The sequence below is a fragment of the Chlamydomonas reinhardtii genome, chromosome 4, assembly GCF_000002595.2.
Source record: "Chlamydomonas reinhardtii strain CC-503 cw92 mt+ chromosome 4, whole genome shotgun sequence".
NCBI lineage: Eukaryota > Viridiplantae > Chlorophyta > Chlorophyceae > Chlamydomonadales > Chlamydomonadaceae > Chlamydomonas > Chlamydomonas reinhardtii.
In genome coordinates, this window is record NC_057007.1 from 3,829,773 (window position 1) to 3,849,844 (window position 20,072).

The following is a 20,072-nucleotide window of genomic DNA, read 5'->3' on the forward strand; positions in this document are numbered from 1 at the left end:
TGCCCGGCGCCCGGCGGCTTGATGGGCGTGGCGTTGGGGATGCCGGTGCCCGCCGCGCGCACAAGCGGGAAGGGTCGACGCTGGACATGCGTGCGTGTGTATGTGTTGTGCACATGTGTGTGTGTGTGTGTTGTGTGTGGTTTGTGTGTGCTGTATGTTGTGTGTGTGTGTGTGTGTGTGTGTGTGTCTCCCTGTTTGAATGTGTGTGCGCACTTGCTGTCGTAACTCTGTCGCGCCCATCGATCGGCGCCGCGCCGTCGACGCCGGTGGGTGCTGCTGTATGTGTAACTACCTGCCAGCAGTTAGCTAGGGGTTCATGCATGAGGGTCGGTTGGACTTCACTGTGTGGCGAGGGGGGCAACCCTGAGCTGGCAAGGGGCCATCTAGCAGCGAGGGTCGCAGTCCTCATGCATCACTTCTTTCGCATCTGACTTGTGTTCTGCCCCTGTGCATACTGCAACTAACCTGCCCATACATGTGCGGTACAGGGCGCCGTGGTCCGCATCGCCGCTGCCGCCGCCGCCGAGGAGGACGAGGAGAACGTCGCCGCCACCGCCGCAGTGGAGGAGGAGAATGTCACCGCCACCACTGCCGCCGCCGCCGCGGAGGAGGAGGAGGAGAAGGAGAAGGCGTGAGCTGTGTGCAGCGTAACTTACGGCGGCGGTACCCTGCCAATGGCCCACGCCTTCCAGCAGCGGCACAGCAGTAGACTTAGTGGGCTGCAACCAGCGAGATCGCAAGATGGGAGTGACGAGCGTGTATGTGTGCTTGCAAAGTGGTGTGCGTGCACGCATGTCCTTGCTTGTGTGCGTGCCTTGTGTTTGGTGATTGGTGCGGCGGGCACGCCGGCAGGTTGCGGTTTAGTGTGTATGAAAATGTGTCATTTGTCTTAACGCCGGGTCACTACCTAGTGCCAGGCAACATCAGCGAACATGGATGGTGTGGGGAGAATGGAGCTGGCAAGAAAGAGTATCATGCCACCGAAGCTCACAAACATTGCGAAGCAAGGCACTTGCTGTACTTTGTGAGCCGTGGCGCTAATAATGTAACCCACACACCACTCGGGGAATGGCCGGGGCTTCAGGAACCCGACTTTTGCTTCAGGGCTGCTTCAGGGCTGCTTCAGGTGTACTGAACTGCCCCCTGAAGGCTTCAGGTCTGACACTGCCAACAGGCCGGAAGCACCATATATGTACAGCGCACTGAAGCATTTCTTGTCTGTAATTTCGTCATATCACATATGTTATCACAGGTTTTGCCAGAGAATGGAGAAGAGGATGCGCACAACATTCACGGTCGCCTACCATACGTCAACCGCTGGTCTCCGATGTTATAATGATGGAACTTTGTAACTTGATCGCACACGAGTAATGCTCTCATGGCAGTTCTTTAATGGCGGGCACGGCCTCGCTCAAGTAAGATGCCTCACTTCAGGAACATTGCTTCAGGAATGTCTGCTGTTCGCGAACCAGCATCATACGAGCTACTTTGTATAAGTAAACAATGCGTCCACAGAGAGTGTGGCGTGAAACAATCATGCAAGGGCTCACAGTAGTTTTATTGAGTAGTCCTCCATCTGCTGGCCGCTACATACGGTATGCCTCCACCGGCAGGAGGCTGTGCCTCCCCAAACACAGCGCCGGCGACATGAGAAGGCACCAGACACTCGGGCAAGGATGGCATGCATGCCGTGCGTGAGAATTACGGGGTGCAAGCTGCCTGACACAACACCGGTGGCCCCACATCTGAGCGTCACCCTTTTTGGCATGGGGCATGCCAAAATGGGTGATGCCAACCACACAAGGCATTGCCACCACCAGCTTGGGCCTGCCCGCCCCCCAACTCGTGCATTGTGGGATATAGGCTATAACCAGCTAACTATAAACGTGGGGGGCCATGGCTTGGGTCCCCTACATGTGCCCAGACCCTAAAACCCGCCACTATGGATGACCACGCACCGCACACACGCACCCCCGTGGCCCCTACACCATCGGCAGGAGGCTGTGCCTCCCCAAACACAGCGCCGGCGACATGAGAAGGCACCAGACACTCGGGCAAGGATGGCATGCATGCCGTGCGTGAGAATTACGGGGTGCAAGCTGCCTGACACAACACCGGTGGCCCCACATCTGAGCGTCACCCTTTTTGGCATGGGGCATGCCAAAATGGGTGACGCCAACCACACAAGGCATTGCCACCACCAGCTTGGGCCTGCCCGCCCCCCAACTCGTGCATTGTGGGATATAGGCTATAACCAGCTAACTATAAACGTGGGGGGCCATGGCTTGGGTCCCCTACATGTGCCCAGACCCTAAAACCCGCCACTATGGATGACCACGCACCGCACACACGCACCTCCGTGGCCCCTACACCATCGGCAGGAGGCTGTGCCTTCCTAAACACAGCGCCGTAGACATGAAAAGCACCAGGCACTTGGGCAAGGATTGCATGCCTGCTCTGCCAATCGTGCGTGAGAATTACGGGGTGCAGGCTGCCCGGCTCGCATGGGTGCAGCATGGGACTAAGCCAGCAACTGACTATAAAACTTCTGAAGCTCCATAGTCCGCTCTATTGTATTCTAAACCTTACTACTAAAACAAATTCTCTAACACGTTTGAATGCCCACTTGCTATACTTGAGCGAGCATTCTTCTTGTCACCCCCGACACTGCCTTGCTTGACTCTTAGACAGTTCTATGATAATTAAATATGTGCAGGAATACAATTAAATGAGCTCTCTGCTTGTGAACGGCCAGTGGAGCTGCTACAACGTGGTCAACGCGGTCACCTTCGTCGCTGACTGTGGCTGTGGCTGTCCTTACATTACCAGACGATAAGTATACGTCCATGTCCTAAATTCATCTTGTTGTCTTGTGTTGACGGAGTTCTTTGTGAGGACTTGGCTCGCAGTCGCACGCATTGGGACCCGCTCACAACATGCGTCGTAGGTGTCTGCTTTGCATTGCTGGGTTTGAGTTGCATGGTGTTTGGCCTGCATTGCTTGTGCCTGACTTGTATTGACCGGTGTCGGGCATGCTTGTCGCTGTCCACAGTTAATAGGCTTTTGCTTCATGACTCACACATTTACTGACCTCATTATAGCCTGCAGGTATCAAGTCATGGCCAGGAGTAGAAAGTGGAGACATGGGCGCTGCTCGGTGCATGCTCAGGTTTGGTGGAGCGCGTGCTTAGTCAAACGGTGGTAAGGGGGATCACAGTTCGGTGTCTATAGACACCTCTCATGAACACTGGTTGCGGGGATGGGTGACGGCCTGAGGGGGGGCTTCAGGGGGTGCGTGCTTCAGGCCCTTCATGAAGCGCTTCGGCATTTTTCCTGATATAGTCGTTTCCTGAAGCAAACATCCTGAAGCCTTAACTTGTGACTTTTTCCTGAAGCAAGCCTGAAGCAAGCCTGAAGCAGGCTGGTTCCCAGAGTGCACTCTGCTGGTCGGTGTAACCTTTCTCGCTCCGTCTGCTGCGCCTGTGCGTGCATGGTGGCTGCGTGAGCTGTGCCCGGCGCCGCGGCGGCACCAACACGACCGCAGCACGTGCAGCACGTGCGTACGACGGCGAAGGCGCGCGTCCGCGGAGACCCAGGAATGATGCGGGAGGCGCTGGGCAGATTGCATTGGTTACAAGAGGGACTTGCTGACGCGAGTCGCGAGCGACATCTGCTCTGGACCTCAGGGACGTGCCACCTGCAACGCCGACATCCTACTCTAGTAGTAGGCTTGCTCTCGTAAGCTGGGCAGCATGCACGCGGCGTCGTCACGCAGCTGGTGCATGCACCTGCTGCTGAGGACGCGGCCGCACCAGGACGTGGACGTGGACGTGTAGTCGTGTAGCGCCCGACTGCGGATACCTGAGTGGGACCGGCGGCGTCAGCGGGTGGAGGGCGGGCGGGCGAGTCAGCAACAGAATGGCAAGCACGCTGCTGCCGTGTGCGCCACCCGGACGTGTAGTCATGGATGCGGCAGGGGCTGGGTCAGTAGGGGCGGCCGGCAGGTGGCAGGTTGCGGGGCCGGCCTGCCTGTGCCAGCCGGGCGCAGTAGTATGGTAGTTGCAGTTCTCTCGTGCCGCCTGCAAGCCCACTCCGCCTTCCGCTCTGGTCTACGTACGCATTAGTTCCGCAACACTCGTCAATAGTTTGGGTTGGACCTATCTGCGGTATTGGCTGTGGGTAGGGGCGTGCGTGGGTGCATGGGCTAGGCGCATACAGGCGTGTGGCCGCTCCCAACTCGGTAGTTCTCACTACCACGACTCACGGCGGAGGTTTGCACAAGTTGGCGCGTGAGTTATAAGGATGAATCAGGTTCGGAACTGGCGTGCGCGTGGCAGCCGACCTGACGCCGAAGTGGCAGCTGCAACGGGACAAACACAGCCGCAAAACAGCGGCCGGCTTGCTGGCACTGTGTGCGGTGGCAGAGCTGCAGGGTTGGCGTTAGTTAGTTGGGGCGTGGGCAGGCGGCTGTGCAGCCCGCGGCGCTCTGCGGCGTGTCTGGACGAGCCCAGTTTGCCACTACCGCCATGCAAGTGGGCGGCATGGGTCCGCGTAAACATTCGGCATGCACGCGCTGATACCTGGCTGGCCGGAGCGACTGAAACTGGGACTGGGTTCGATGTAGGAACCTACTGGTGAGCGAGTGTCGTTCATGACTGTGTGGCCGAGTGATGTGGCAGCCCAACACAATGTCAACTGGCCGGAAGCCCGCCAGCTTGGGCGTTTGGGAACGAGAAGCTGGGAAGCGGGAAGGAAGAGCAGCGTCTTTGCAGCACATGGACCCTTGCCTGACTCTTTCTTGCTTGGCCTTTGCCTCTCCGTATGTGGCGCGTGTAGCGGGCGGCGTGGGAGCATCCTCACTTAATACCGTGCTACAAAACCCGACAGAACTAGAGCCGGATGCATCCTACTCATCCTGCATCATGTCCTCGCCGCGCGTACGCAAGGTCGTGCACCTCACTCCAGATGAGATGCCTTCCCCCTGATGCCTTCATTACCTCGTGTTCTAACGTGTTCTATTGCCCTTGGGCTACCGTGCCGTTTCCCTTTCCAGCGCACCTACTTTTGCAACTCAACTCTGCACCGCTTTCCATACTCCAACTCTTCACATACCGTCGGTACCGTGTACCGGTACGTCCGTGCATCCCATACACGGTGCCATACCGTTTGCACACGGCGGTGCCGACGCACACGTACATTCTTATACTCAGTACTGGGTGGCCGTACGCGCAACCACCACCAGTAGAAGTTGCGGCTACCCGCGGCTGCAAGCCCTGCTGTCGTGGTGCACAAGGAGCACGGCCCGCCCCAGCGTGCAACCGATGTCCAACATTGGCGTACCATGCCGTGAACACGACGCTTGCTCGCTGCTGTGCATCGGACCCACCAACAAAACAGCCTGCATGCCTGTGAGCACATGCATGCCAGCTCCAGGCTCCTTGCGTGCGTCCGCAACAACTCCTAGCTACGCAAAACGGAGCGGGGGCATGTACTGTCACCACGGCTGTGGGTCCACCCAGCTTAAACCCGGGCGCTACCTGGGCCCTGCACACGCCGCCACCGCAGCCTGCACGTATCTGTCAACACAAGGACTGGCGAGAGCACCCCGAAACGACGGTACTCGCACATCTCCACTGGAAGCAGCAATCACAAAGAAATCAAGTCCCCGCCCCCGCCCATTCTTATTCAGCCACCCATGTATTGTGGAGGAGACAGCTCTCACTCTGTACCTTGCGTCACCACTTCCTTTCCAGGACTGAACATTTCCACAATCCACCCCTGCAAACTCCATTTTGGACACTGCGCTTCGAGGACTGAACACTGCCAAACCAGGAGTACACAACTGCGTCATCACTAGGACCTCGCATCAAGTGTCCAGCCGCCACTCCTCCCTCATGCGCATGCAGCTACCGTGTTCACAGCAGTGCAAGCATAACCATTTCAATTTGCTCCGTATGTCTTTTCCCTCCAGCAGTCAAGTCCCCATGTATGCCGCGCTTGACGCCACCTGCGGTGGCCGGTGGGGAGGCCAGCCCTTGCCACTTCTCTTCCGAGCAGGCCGCACGACCATTCTGGGATCGGGTGCGAAGCCCAAACTCTAATGCTCACATTGTTTATGCTGGCGAGTTTAGCGACTAGCAGCGCGCATCAATATCATTCACGCGCACCTCCGGACTTTCCACGTACTGTCACACCACGCGGCGCCGTTGTCACGCCTTCACTTGACCACACGCAGCACGTGCACTACACACACACACACACACACACACACACACACACACACACACACACACACACACACACACACACAACAGCAGCAGCACGCCATGTCGCGCGCGCTACACGATGTTCATGCGGAAGTGGCGGTAGGCCAGGCACAGCGCCCCCGCCGTGAAGAAGCAGCTGCCCGCCACCCAGGTCCACAGCACGGCGCGCAGCACGGACTCGGGGCCGTCCAGCGGGCCGCGGTTGAACAGCCCCGTGCCGAAGAAGAAGCACCTGGCAGCAGCCCGGTGGTGGAGGCAGTCGGCGGGAGGGTTACATTCATGATTATGTAAGAAGTCAAGGGGTGTGCGTGGAGTCAGTGGGGTGGAGTCAGGAGGGGTGGAGTCAGGAGGGGTGATGGACGCAGGGGGTTGCGTGGAGGCCGGGGGGGTGCATGCGGGGGCTGATTTAGGGCCAGGCACAAGCGGTTGGTGGGTCGAATAGGTATAGGGTACACCGTAGTTGGGTGATGGCGCCGAAGCTGAAGAGCAAGGATTGCAAACCGACTATGGTCCTTTGGTGCGCGAGGCAGAGCTTGTTGACCCACATGCCCCCAAGCACAAGGAATCCGTTCCCCAGTCCCACATTTGCCGATGCGAGCCCGAAACCGCAACCTCCTGCCAATCCCAACCCCAACCCCGCCAGCCAAAGCCCAGGATGCCCCCAGCCCGCCCGCCTGCTGCCCCCGTCCCGCCTGATGCACCCGCCCCGCCGCCGGCTGCTCCCACCAGGCTCCGACGCAGGCGCCCATCTCCACGCCCGCTGCGGTGCATGCGTCCGGGTCGGTGAGAAGGTGGCGCAGGCAGAAGCGGCCCGAGGTGTTGGTGCAGCCGATGCGGTACGTCTTGATCGCCTGCAATGAATCCACAACATGTGTGGTATGTGCACGGCAGGTGCCACGCCCCATAATTACCGCCGCGTGGTCTGGTACGACTGCTGTGCGTCAGTGCTTCGCTGCTGCCAAACACACCTGGAGCCAAACCCAAGCTGGCCCCCATCCCGCACCCAAGCACCGCACCTGCGACACGCCAATGACGGCCGAGCCGCCGATGAAGCCCCAGATGCCCACAGCGCTCCACCAGGCAAACACGGCGGGCAGGAAGCCCTGTGCGTGGCGTGGCGTGGCGTGTGTGTGTGTGGGGGGGGGGGGGGGGGGCGGGGTGGCGAACTGGAGTTGTTGTGCAGCAGGTCGTGAAGGTCGCTATGTGGCGGAGTGTCCATGGGCGGGGATTGCAGGATTCGTGGCCTTGCATCCATCGTGTCTTCCACGTGGCCACGTGGCGTGGCGTTACCCAACCCCGTCTGGGTGCTCCTCTCCATCTCCACAACCCGCTGCTCCCCCCAGCCACGCTGACCTCCCCATTGAGCTTACCCACACCAAAACCTTCCCCCTGAACTCCTGCCCCCAAACAAGGCTCAAGGGTTCAGGCCAAACCTCCTCCGTGCTCTGTGAGCTGGTTTTGGGCCTTGGTTTCTTTGGGGTTGGAACAAACTGCGCCCCGCCGCCCCGCCCCCCCCCACACACATTGGCCCCCGGCCACAACCCGACCTCCACTCACCGCCGAGCCAATGACGTACAGGGTGCTGCCGGCCATGCTCATGGCGATGTTGGCTCGCAGCACCCCCCCGCTGAAGGTGAAGAACTCCTGAGTGAGGAGCGAGGCAGCAGCAGCAGCAGGACTGTTGGCGCGTTGGCAGGGTGCCAACTGCTGCCCATTCAGCGGGCCCGGCACGTACATGGAGTCACAGCCTCTGCCTCCCTCCCCAGCACGTATGGCCGCACAGCCTCCTTACTCCCCCCCTCCCCCGCAATGCGGCAGCCCACTGCTGCACTGCCCAGATTGGTAGGTGCCTTGCCCCTCCTGCAAGCCGTTTCGGCTTCCTCCCCCTCCCTGCAGCATATCCGCCCTGCTTCAAAGCCTGACCGAGTGACCGGTGAACAAGCCCACCTCGCCCTTCCCAGCGCTTCAGCCCTGCAAGGGGTGTCTGCGTGAGGTCCCATACGGTACTCCCCTTCAAACAAGTCCCTCCCACCTGCCCTCCCTCCCACCTGCACATCCACCGCCAGGAAGCCCAGCGAGCCGATGATGTACAGCATCGCCGATAGCGTGTCATAGCCCGGGAAGAACAGGCAGACCGTGCCTGAAAGATTGCGGGTGAAGGATTGCGGGTGAAGGATTGCGGGTGAACGATTGTCAGACGTGGGCATCCGGTGTGAGCCACGTGAAGCAAGGCGCAGGTCATAGGATGCTTTCAGTACAACAATGTACGTGGGCGTGCGCGCCGCGGCGTGCAGCAAGTGTGTAGAGGAAGAGCGCGCCGACGCTCATGCGGCGGTTAAGACTCGCCACGCCGACGCACCGGCAATGAAAGTAGAGCCGCCAATAAAGAATGAAAGGGCGTGGAAAATGCGCCTGCAAGCGTTGAGAGGGGAGGAGCGTGAAGTTGCTGAGGGAATTCTGCAAGTGAAACCCTCCAAGCTTTCAAAGTCTCACCAGCTTTGGTAGTCAGGATGCCAGCCTCGCCGAACATCATGATATTCTCCTAGAAGCGACTCCAGGTGCTCTGGGTTGTTCTCCACATCGCCACGGGTGAGCGTCATTTTGCGCGCGTTCGTCTGAAGGCAAGGCTAGAACCAGTGACTGTAAACCTGTGGCACAACGGCGGCAAAGAACCCAACGCAAAGCGTCCCTGCATGCGGGTTCATGTGGCGAGCCCAGTCGTACGCCCGTGTCAAAGGCGATCTGCAGCCAAGCTGAGGGCAGGATCAGCTGCAGCATGCAACAGAGCCTGGGATAATGCCGCAAATGGTGAGCGCAATAGGCCCACGAGGCGCAGGGAGGGGTTTGGAGAAGGGGATACGAATTGGCGCGGGATGTGAGTTAGTCGTTGGAGTGGTGACAGGCAGGTACTCAAGTTCGTGAAGGCCTTGGGTACACACCAGTAACGCGTACACCATAGCGCAACCCTGATTTAGATCAAGGCCCCCTACGGATACCGTAGCCGGGACCTTGACGTGCTAACCTGTGCAAATCGTGACCCTGCTGGTGGTGGTGATTTTCCGGCCTGTCCCACGCATCTCATGCATGTAATATCCTCCTGTAGCAAAGGGGCAAAGCTCACGCGTTGGAGTGAAGCGCACTACACACTGTACACACCAGGCTTGTGGTCATCAGGATGCGGTAATGCTTGACTGACTCGATACTGAAAGCGCGATGGGACCAGGCGTTTGAAGTTACTTGAATGCTAGGCGAGGCCCATGATGTGCACTGTTCAAGCCGCTAGTCCGGGCCTGGCCCGAGCTCTCTAGGCCGGGTAGAGCTCCGGGTTCAGGGGTGCCCCTGTCCGGGTTCGTGCCGATGCGACTCAAGTCCGCATGTGTCCGCATATGAATGCACAGTGCGACCATGTTCATTTGTGTCATAGTATATGCTGTATGTACATTCATTAGAGAGCCAATTGCGGTGGAACTCTTCCAGCGACCGCGAAGCCGTTTTGTCTGCGCTTCAGTTAGGGTCTAGGAGCCGCCAGTTGGAGAACATCAATTCAACATGACAGAACCGACAGCAAATGTCGGGAAAGCTGTTGGCGAAGACGGGCTTTTGCCGCTGTTGAGCACTGAAGAAATGCTGGCGCGGAACATCGTGCCGGTGAAAGCGGAATACCTTATTCGCAAGGTATAGTATCTTTCATGCATGCGTGTGCTTAGGGCATAAGATGAATGGAAGGCAAAAATGTTCTCTCGCGCCGATTCGCCGACCATGCTCTGTGTCTGCGCACGTCCCCTGGCCCTCCAACCCGTTGCAAACTCGTTTTACGCTGCAGCCGGCACTGAAACCCGCGGCGGCTGGAACAGAGCCGACGGCTGCCGGCGCAAACGGCGCCGGGGCTGTGCAGGACCCGACGGCTGCGGGCGGCAAGGGGAGCGGCGAGGCCAACGCCAAGCCTGAGGAGCAGAGCAAGAGCCAGGGCCGCAAGCAAATGCGCAAGGTGTGTGCGTGTGTGTGGGGGGGGGGCGTAATCATGACAGAGCAGTTTGGGGGAGCGCGTGTCAACGCGGGGTTTGTGGCTGCGGCGCGGAACTCTTGCTGTATTGGGGGTCTGCAAGTCGGCAGGGCGGCAGGCCCCGCTGACCAACGCCCCGCCCGCACACGACACGTACCACACGCCGCGTAGCCCCCACCCCCACCGCCCCCACGCACCACCCACCTACCCCATCCCCAGGACGTCAAGGCGGGTCGCGGCGCGGACCTGTGCTCCAACCACGCCTTGGGCCGCTGCACCTACGGCGACACCTGCCGCTTCAGTCACGACATTGGAGCTTTCATCCGGTGTGTGTGTGTGTGTGTGTGTGTGTGTGTGTGTGTGTGTGTGTGTGTGTGTGTGTGTGTGTGTGTGTGTGTGTGTGTGTGTGTGTGTGTGTGTGTGTGTGTGTGTGCGGGGAGGGTTAGGAGGGTTCGGAAAGGGAGCGGATGAGAGGAGGAATACTGCCAGAAAGGTGGTCATGGCTCACAGGATACAAGTGGAGGGCTGGGTTGGGTTGGGTTGGGGGCAGGCCACCTGTGCCCAGTGCGGGTCTTAGACAACATTGGCATTATTTCGTTACACCACCTCGCAACGCCTCCGCTCCCAACCCCCTTCCAACTCCCTCCGCTGCGGCGCCCGCCCGCCCACCTCTCCGACACCCCCACCCCACTCACAGCTCCAAGCCCGCGGACCTACCCGGCAGCTGCCCCTTCCTGGCAGCCACCTCCGAGTGCCCCTACGGTGAGGATGCCGCCATGCTGTGTGTGTGTGTGTGGTGGTGGGGGGGGATTGTAGATACCAGCCCAAACTAAGCCAAACCAAGCAAAACCAGCGGAGCACAGGCAAGGGGGGGAGGGGCGGCAGAAGGCCTGCAGGGGTGGAGCGAGGGTTGGGCAGGTTGGCCACACACCCAACACCTTCATACCCAACCCACCCCTCCATGTCCAACGCATATCCGGTATCCAATCCACACACCAGATCCAGCCCGCAACTCCATATCACACACACCCTCGCGCATACCGTGCACACACACAGGCGTCACGTGCCGCTACGCGCGCAGTCACACGGCGCCCGTGTCGGACGACGCCAACCACCAACTGCTAGCCACGATCCCGCCGCCGCCGCCCCTGGCCCTGTCCGCGCCGCTGCCCTCCACCGCAACCGCTGATGAGGCGGCGGAGGCGGAGGCGGAGGCGGAGGCGGCGGGTCCGCTGCCGCTGCCGGTGCCGGCTGCTGGCGGCATGGTGAAGGAGCAGAACGTGATGAAGAAGGAGGTGCAGGCGCAGCTGTGGAAGAACCGGTGCGTGCGGGTTGTTGGGGGTGGCGGCGGGGGGGGGGGCCGAGGGGGAGTTCGGAGGGCGTGTGGGAGGGGGAGTGGGAGTGTGTGTGTGGGGGGGGTGCGTGAGGGCGGGGGCGGAGCAGGGCCGGGGCAGCGGGATCGGGGCCCTGTGTGCGTGTTTACACGCACAGTGCGACAATACGACATGCCCGGGGAGGGGAGGTTGCGGCGAGAGGGATTCTGGCATCAGCGGAATGCGTCCGCGGAAGCGGCATGAAAGGTTCTTAGCCCTCTAGCACGCACTCCAGTATCGGCCCCACAATCGCAATACAGCCCTGCCGCCCCTGCCTACAAACTCGTAAGCAGCCGTGAGTGCAACCCCGCCTCCATCCCACGCCTTCCTCGAACTAGTGGTGCCCTGAACACCCCACAGGTACGACTTCTCGAAGGCCGACGGCATTCTCAAAGAGATGGGGCTGCGGATCAGCTTCAAGCAGAGCGGCGGCGGCGGCGGCGGCAGGGGAGGAGATGGCGGCGGCCGCGGTGGCGGCGGCAGGGACGGCGGCAGGGGTGGACGCGGCGGCGGCCGTGGCGGCGGCAGGAAGGGTCAGCAGCAGCAGCAGCAGCAGCAGCAGGAGGAGAAGGAGAAGGAGGACGGAGCTGGGGAGGGGAAGAAGCAGGCTGGGGCGGAGCGGGCGCCGGAGGCGATGGAGGCGGAGGGTGCTGCGGGTGAGGCGGCGGCGGCGGACGTGGCGGAGGATGACGACACGCGGGAGGCCAAGCGCCGCCGCACGGAGGGCTCGGGCGGCTCCGAGGCCGCAGAGGGCGCCAAGGCGGCGGCGGCGCCGGCAGTAGCTGCAGGACCGGCTGTAGCAGCAGCACCCAGCTCGGACGCGGCGGCGGTGGCTGCCCTGGCGGCGTCAGCGGAGGAGGAGGAGGCCGCCAATGCCGCCGCCAACCCCGCAGCAACAGCGGCGGCGGCGGCGGCGGCTGACAAGGCGGAGGGCAGTACGGGTGTGGCGGCCCTGAGTTCGCGTGTGCACCCGGGGGAGCGGCGAAAGCTGGACCTGCGCGGCAAGACCTACCTGGCACCACTCACCACTGTGGGCAACCTGCCCTTCAGGTGCGTACGGTATGGGGGCGGGTGAGGCGCGGCGTGGGCGTGTACGTGAGTGTGGATTAGGGAGACAGGACCTTCTGTATGGGTTAAAAGTTGTGTAAAGCAAGTCGGTTAGAGAGGCGCGGAGAATAGGAAGGAACACGCAGGACTGTGTATGCGGATGTGTTTGTGGGGTATCGAAAGCACAGCGGGGGAGGCATACGTGCGTGTGCGTCATGTGCGTGGTCTGGGAATGGACATGGCGTGGGATTGGGTAGCGTGGGGGGAAACTGCTATAGCTGGACCTATCCGTATATGATGATGGGTCGGAGCTTGGCGAGCCCCGCCACGTGTGTCAGCTTGCTTCCGCATTCCTTCCAACCTCTCCACTCCCACCTACCCCACCAGCGCCCCTCTCACACGCACACCACCGCTGCCGCCCGCCCCTCCCTCAGGCGCATCGTCAAGGGCCTGGGCTGCGACGTGACATGCGGCGAGATGGCGCTGGCCACAAACCTGCTGCAAGTAGGCACCGTGTGTGTGTATGTGTGTGTGTGTGTGTGCGTGTGTTCTTATGAGAGAACACCTGTGAGCGAAAGTGGGAGCGAATTTGCGTGAACCCGTTCGCCTCTCCGCCCACTTCGGCCCCCACTGTGTGTTATGACCCAGAGGGTGCTCCGTGTTGTGCCGCCCAGCCTGCCCACGCCCCCCTCTCCTGGTCCCCTCCGCTCTCCTCCTTGCTCTATTGCATTGAGGTTGGTTCATTTTGGGCTGGTATCTACAACCCCCCCCTTTCTCCCCTGCTGCCCACCTACTGCCCCCCACCCCGCCGCCTGCCGCGCAGGGCCAGGCCAGTGAGTGGGCGCTGCTGAAGCGGCACCCGTGCGAGGACCTGTTTGGAGTGCAGGTGGGGTGGGCGGGAGGGGCGAGTGGGGTGGGACGGCGGTGTGGGTGGGATTTGGGAGTGGGTACCGGCACCTAGGGGGTGTCACCGCCCCACACAGCCCACTGTTCAAAGAGCTGGCGCGCGGCCACCCGGACGGCCGCTCATTTGGTAACGACTTTCTCTGCAGTCTTCAGTGCATCCTGTACCGCTTGCAATCCCCACCCCCACTATCCCCACCCCCACAACTCCCCACCCACCTCTCACACCTCTCTCTCTCTCTCCCCCCTCCCCACCTGCAGGTGTGCGGCGGCTATCCCGACGCGTTGGCGCGTGTGGGCCAGCTGCTGAGTCAGGAGTGTGAGGCGGTGGACTTCATGGACATCAACATGGGCTGCCCCATCGACCTGGTGAGGAGCCGGGAGCGGGGGGGCGGAGTTGGGGCGGGGGGGAGAAAGGGAGAGGGAGGGGGAGTGGGGGCGTGTGTGTATGTGCGTGTGTGTAATTTGGGGGGTGGTGGACTTCATGGACATCAACATGGGCTGCCCCATCGACCTGGTGAGGAGCCGGGAGTTGGGGCGGGGGGGAGAAAGGGAGAGGGAGGGGGGAGTGGGGGCGTGTGTGTATGTGCGTGTGTGTAATTTGGGGGGTGGTGGACTTCATGGACATCAACATGGGCTGCCCCATCGACCTGGTGAGGAGCCGGGAGCTGGGGCGGGGGGGAGAAAGGGAGAGGGAGGGGGGAGTGGGGGCGTGTGTGTATGTGCGTGTGTGTAATTTGGGGGGTGGTGGACTTCATGGACATCAACATGGGCTGCCCCATCGACCTGGTGAGGAGCCGGGAGCTGGGGCGGGGGGGGGGGGTTGCAGGGATGTTTGGAAACGCGGTACTGGATGCACTGAAGACTGCAGACGAAGTCGTTACCACATGAGCGGCCGTCCGGGCGGCCGCGCTCCAGCTCGTTGTCCCTCCGTGAAGCTGACAGTACCCAGTTTAACTAATATAACGTGGGCGCATGTGGCGCGTAAAGCTGGAGACGTTCGGTACCTCGGGGGGGGGGGGGGGTGAGATGGAGGATTGGAGGACGTGGGAGGAGCGAACACACCTACCGGTATAGTGCTTTAGCTGCTTCTACCTTTTCTGAACCCACAGAACCCCCCCCATCAGCTATCTATCTGCTGCTGTTGCTGCTGCCTTTCCTGACCTGCGCACTCCCGCCTGTCAGGTGTGCGACAAGAACGCGGGCAGTGCTCTGCTGCGGCAGCCCAAGCGCATGGAGCAGATCGTGCGCGCCACGGCGGCGGCGCTGGGCGAGGTGCCGCTCACGTTCAAGACACGCAAGGGCTACAACGACGGAGAGGACGTGAGAGGGGGGAGGGGTGGGCGGGATGGGCGAAATGGGTGGGTGGGTGGGTGGTGGGGATTGTCAATTCCAGCCCAAACTAAACCAAATCATGAATGCAACCGCCACACACAAGCGCCCCCTCCCCCCTCCACCCACCACCCTATCCCCCTACTGCTGTTCCCAAGATTGTCTACCACTTCCTGAACTGGCCATGAATGCAATCCTCCCCCCCCCCACACACACACACACCCTACCCACACCCACACATACACCACCCGCGGCCGTAATTCTGCATTGCATACACTGTTCTACGCGTAATGTTTTTCTTGTGCTCTTTAACACACCACCCACACAGGTGGCGCACACCTTCCTGCACCGCGCGGGCGAGTGGGGCGCCGCCGCCGTGACGCTGCACGGGCGCACGCGGCAGCAGCGCTACTCGCGGCTGGCGGACTGGGACTACATCGCACAGTGAGGCGGGGGGGGGAGACAGGGGGGGGGCAGGGGCTGGAGGGAAGGGGCGGAGAGGGGGCTGGCGCTTCGTGCTTGCGCCTGGCCTGCTGAGGGCCGAAGGTGTTTTGGACACGGCCCTGGACTCACACCGAGCCCATCCCACCAAGTACATCACTTCCAGTCTGACGCTGCTGGCCTGCCCGCCTGCATGTCGACACGCCTCGCTCACCTGGCTCGGCTCTCTCAACCCCGATGCCCTCAACCTGTTCCCATCGCCGTAACCTCGAGAACCCTCAACTGCCTCCCCTCCCTCCCCTCCCCCCTTCCCCCGGTCCCAGGGTGGGCTCCAACTGCGCGGCCACGGGGCTGCAGCTCATCGGCAATGGCGACGTGTTCAGCTACACGGGTGGGTGCATGGGCGTGGGAGTGGACGGTGTGGTGTGGTGTGGTGTGGGTGGGAGCCAGGGGTGTGGATGAAGCAGAGCCCAATGTTGTGGCTTGCTTGGGGGGGCATGCATCCCCACGCTCACCGCCGCCGCGCTGTTCCGTCGCTGTCTCGTTTAACGCCGCCTGTGCTCGCTCCGCCCGTTACCACAACACATATGCATACACACACACACACACACACACACACACACACACACACACCACAGTTTTGTTGTTATTCGCAACGCACCGCAACCCACCCCGACGGCCCGCAGACTGGAACGCGCACATGGGCGAGTCGGGCGGCCACCTGGCGGCGCTCATGATCGGGCGGGGGGCGCTGATCAAACCCTGGCTGTTCACAGGTGTGTGAGGGAGGGGGGAGAGGGGGAGAAGGGGGAGGGGGGAGCGGGCAGGGGGAGGGGGGAGCGGGCAGGGGGTCAGCTGGGGGTGGCGGGGGGCAGAGGGCTTACGAGACACGTCAAACCCATGTCGCAAATGGGCCTCGGCTGCTTTGGGCATTGCAACAAAGTACCACCACCCACCCCACCCCATCCAAACCCCGCCCCCGGCCCGTCGGTCGTCGGTACGTGCACCCCTACGCCTGCTGTCTACTTCGCTACAGTATTCTGCACCAATCTTTGCAACCCCCCTCGCTTGCATTGGATTCGGTTTAGTTTTGGCTGTTAATCTACAACCCCCCCCACACCCCCTACTACTCCAGACTACTTGCTTTCAATAGGAACTTAGTATTTTAGCGTTAGCCGCCACGGAAACACGGGGGAACCAGCAGCCTGCCGCTGGCGAAACAACGGTATGGAATGCGTCGCGTGTGCCCGCTGTACCTCTGGACGTCGGCACTTCACTTCATATTTGATACACACCATCCCATGGATGGCTACCCACCCCCACCCCCATCCACAACCCCACCCTAAACCTGCAGAGATCAAGGAGCAGCGGCACTGGGACATCAGCGCCGGTGAGCGGCTGGAGCTGTACAAGCAGTACGCGGCGGCGGGGCTGGAGCACTGGGGCGCCGACAGCCGCGGCGTGGAGAACACGCGGCGCTTCCTGCTGGAGTGGCTCAGCTTCACACACAGGTGAGGGGCTTGGGTTTGGGTGGCGTCGTGCGGGGCTTGGGGGTTGGGGTTGGGGTTGGGGGGGGGGGGGTTGTAAGTACCAGCCCGAATTAGACTGGGGGCTGAGATCAGGAGAGCACTAGGGGAAAGAGTGAGACTGTGTACGTGAGGTTTGGGGGTGGCGGATTGCTGGGGAACTGGCTCAGCTGCACACACAGGTGCGTGGGGGTTGGGAAGGTGGTGGTTGGCTCGGGGCTGGGGTGTGGGTGGTGGTGTGCCCGTTGCTCACAGCCTTCCACCCGCACGAAAACCCCTGCTACACACGCCCCGCCCCCTACACCCCCACACGCCCGCCCCCTAACCACCACCCCCTGACCCACCTGCGTTTTGATCGTGTGCCCTTAGCACCACCTCCACCCCACCTCCCCTAACCAACCCCCTCCCCCTCCCCTGACCTGGAACCCCCTCCGCCTCCCCTGAACCCCCACACACACCCAACCCCACACCCCAACACACCCAACACCCCAACACCCCACACCCCACACCCCCACACCACGCCCGCCTCCAGGTATGTGCCCGTGGGCCTGATCGAGGTGCTGCCCCAGGCCATGAACCACCGCCCGCCCGCCTACCGCGGCCGCAACCCGCTGGAGAGCCTGCTGGCCAGCGACGACCCGCAGGTTCGGCGAAGGGGGGGGAGGGGAGGGGGGAGAGGGGGAGGGGGAGGGAGGGAGTGGATCGGGTTTGAGAGGCGAAAGTGGTGGGGAGACCGCCACGCACGCACCCCCACCGCCTCCCCTCCCCCCACCGCCATCGTGCCTGCTTCGTGCCACCTGCACCTCCCCGCTAGCTGCCAGTCGCAACTCGCACAACTTGCTGCTGTGGTGCTGCAGTCATTCCCCCTTCGATATTCAGGGTTCGCACTCGTCGACCGCCGCCCCAAAGCCCACCTCGCCAACCGCTATCTAGTCATGCCTGGAATCCCCCCCCCCCCCCGCACACACACGTTCTCACAACCCCACAGGACTGGCTGCGCATCAGTGAGATGCTGCTGGGCCCGCCGCCGGCGCCCATCTCCTTCGCCGCCAAGCACAAGTCCAACAGCTACGCCTCGGTGCCGGGGGGCAGCTCGGAGGCGGACATGGCGAGGGGGTAGCGCTGTGTGTGTGGGGGGGGCAGCTGGTGTGGTAAGGGGGTAGGGTGCGGTAGGGTGCAGCTGCGAGGGAGTAGCGCGAGGGGGTGGTGCGGTAGGGTGCAGCTGTGGTAGGGGGCCTTCCCGCGTGTACCGTATGCGTCATCTGACTACTGTTCGGGTGGAGAGGGGGGAGCGGTGACGCAGGGTGGGGTACTGGCGTGCGGGTAGTGTGATGGCGCGGGGGTATGCCGTAAGGGCGGGTGGCGGCACTGCGGCGCTGTAAGTGTGGCTGAAGCGGGGGCACCGTAGGGGTGGTGGGAGCAGGCAGCGGTGTGAGGCGGTGCAGGTAGCTAGGGGGAGCGAAGACCCCATCCACCCGGAGTGCGCTGGACTCCTGTACTTGTAGCTAGCTCGGCCTGGGGAAACTGCAAGTAAGGCCGCGGGCAGCAGCCAGCGGCAGTCCGCCGGTGCCTGGGCCGCGGACTGCGCGGTGGTCGTGGTGAGGTCTGGAGGCCTGGCGGTCTGGAGAGTGTTGCTCGCTGGTGTTGGAAGGCTGGCGATCTCGGACATGTATGCATCAGCAGTACAAGGGGCAACAAGGGACACACTCACACACCAGCTGCTGAGCAGCACCGCCGGTCTGTGGAGAGCTCGGGGTAGATGGAGCCGGTCTGGGGATGAGAGGTAGCCGGTAGTGGCGTCGTGCGCGGCACTGGTGCATGTGTGGTGGAGTCTTGTCCATTTGTTTGCTGACGCACGGCTCGCTCGAGGCCGCTGCCAATGCGGTTTTGCTGTGGACTGTTCGGAGTGCGGGGTGGCTGTGGTGCCGCATTTGCTGCTGCTAGTGTTGCCGATGCTGCTAGTGCTGCTAGTGCTGCTGCGGGCGGGCGAACGGCAAGTGGGAGGGCGTGTCGGCAGGTGCGGCGCAGTGAGAGCACACTGTGTGGCGGTGCGGGGGGCATGCACGGGTGTCACGTGCGTGTGCGCGGCGGACTCGGAAGTCATGCGCTCGTGATGGAACATGGCAAGGGGCAGGAAAGCGTAGTCCCGATGTGTGTGGCTCCCACCCGTGCCCACATAAATGCGTAGCAAGAAGGGACAAGGCATTGGTGCGTCGTTCGCGCGCTGTTACTGTACCGACGGTAGCTGGCAGGTTGTGTCGATGTTTTGCTGACGCGCATTCCTCACGCTCCGGGCGCCCGGCCAAGGCGATAGCACCACACAGACTCAATGCGACGCCACACCGCGCGGATAGCATAGCCGATGCGCACCTGCAGGCAGTCGACCGGCGTCCACGGATGAGCTGTGTAGACGAGCACTAGCGTAATGCAACGGCGTGCAGCAAAACAATGGCCGGGCGACAGTGTGACAAACAGGGGCAAGAACAAGGCGAAGCAAAGCAGAAGAGGGGCCCGAATGTGTACGACAATTGTGGCGGGCAGGCCGAATGCGGTGCAACACGCCAACAACACAACCGGAGGTGAGGAAGCGTTGCTGATGGTGAGGATAGGTGCTGCGACGTTCGGTAGGGGAGCTGTGGCCGCGCACTAGTTGGGAGGAAGTTTCCGAGGCGTTGTTTCCGAGGCCTTGTTTGTGGCTGATGTTTGTGGCTGATAAAGAAAGAAGCAGAGTTTCGGCTGTGAGCGGCTGGCGAGGAGAGGCGGGGGCTGTTGCGTTTTGGAAGGCGGGCGGAAGGCCGCACACGCTGGGAGTCGGGCAGGCTGTAGATTTTGCTGAAGCTGCGTTTGAGAAGGGAGCCGAAGGGACAGCTGGGGTGGGACAGTTGGTGTGGGACAGCTGGAAGGGACAACTGGAAGGGACTACTGGAAGGGACAGCTGGGAGGGGACAGCGGATGTGGGACTGCTGGGGTGGGACAGCTGGGGAGAGGCACGGGACAGCTGGGGAGAGGCACGGGACAGCTGGCATGGGACGCTGGGTGGCTGCAGAGGCTGGCAGCGCTGGGGCTGGTACGTAGGTGGGTACTTGGGTACGTGGCTGGAGTCATGCGCTGCGGATGTCACGTCGGCATTTGGAACGGCCAATGATTGCTTCAGGATCTCTGTTTCTGCTTGAGGGTGGGC

The 20,072-nt window shown here is 61.9% G+C and overlaps 2 protein-coding genes across 2 annotated transcripts; one reads left to right on the forward strand and one right to left on the reverse strand.

Annotated features, from left to right (window-relative positions):
- Window positions 1-4,848: 4,848 nt before the first annotated feature.
- On the reverse strand, window positions 4,849-9,144 carry CHLRE_04g229850v5 (uncharacterized protein). The gene is made up of 7 exons (XM_001692305.2): window positions 8,760-9,144; window positions 8,626-8,678; window positions 8,315-8,406; window positions 7,824-7,910; window positions 7,283-7,369; window positions 6,993-7,117; window positions 4,849-6,498 (listed from the first exon to the last, which is right to left on the reverse strand). The coding sequence occupies exons 1-7, from the start codon at window positions 8,864-8,866 to the stop codon at window positions 6,339-6,341; spliced, it is 711 nt and encodes a 236-aa protein (XP_001692357.1). The 5' UTR covers window positions 8,867-9,144; the 3' UTR covers window positions 4,849-6,338.
- Window positions 9,145-9,714: 570 nt separating this feature from the next.
- Window positions 9,715-20,056, forward strand: CHLRE_04g229948v5 (uncharacterized protein). Its single transcript, XM_043062094.1, has 16 exons — window positions 9,715-9,941; window positions 10,090-10,254; window positions 10,489-10,595; window positions 10,967-11,031; window positions 11,326-11,590; window positions 12,003-12,692; window positions 13,124-13,193; window positions 13,513-13,575; window positions 13,854-13,961; window positions 14,778-14,915; window positions 15,253-15,368; window positions 15,689-15,756; window positions 16,052-16,141; window positions 16,720-16,876; window positions 17,424-17,535; window positions 17,880-20,056. The coding sequence occupies exons 1-16, from the start codon at window positions 9,891-9,893 to the stop codon at window positions 18,009-18,011; spliced, it is 2,397 nt and encodes a 798-aa protein (XP_042925446.1). The 5' UTR covers window positions 9,715-9,890; the 3' UTR covers window positions 18,012-20,056.
- Window positions 20,057-20,072: the final 16 nt, after the last annotated feature.

Excerpts from the sequence above, each read along its gene's own strand:
- CHLRE_04g229850v5 (XM_001692305.2), bottom strand. The coding sequence starts at position 8,866 with ATGACGCTCACCCGTGGCGATGTGGAGAACAACCCAGAGCACCTGGAG. Across the intron at positions 8,679-8,759 it reads CATCCTGACTACCAAAGCTG|GCGCATTTTCCACGCCCTTT; the intron begins GTGAGACTTTGA and ends CAACGCTTGCAG. Across the intron at positions 8,407-8,625 it reads CGGCTCTACTTTCATTGCCG|GCACGGTCTGCCTGTTCTTC; the intron begins GTGCGTCGGCGT and ends GCAATCTTTCAG.
- CHLRE_04g229948v5 (XM_043062094.1), top strand. The coding sequence starts at position 9,891 with ATGCTGGCGCGGAACATCGTGCCGGTGAAAGCGGAATACCTTATTCGC. Across the intron at positions 12,693-13,123 it reads GTGGGCAACCTGCCCTTCAG|GCGCATCGTCAAGGGCCTGG; the intron begins GTGCGTACGGTA and ends CCCCTCCCTCAG. Across the intron at positions 17,536-17,879 it reads TGGCCAGCGACGACCCGCAG|GACTGGCTGCGCATCAGTGA; the intron begins GTTCGGCGAAGG and ends ACAACCCCACAG.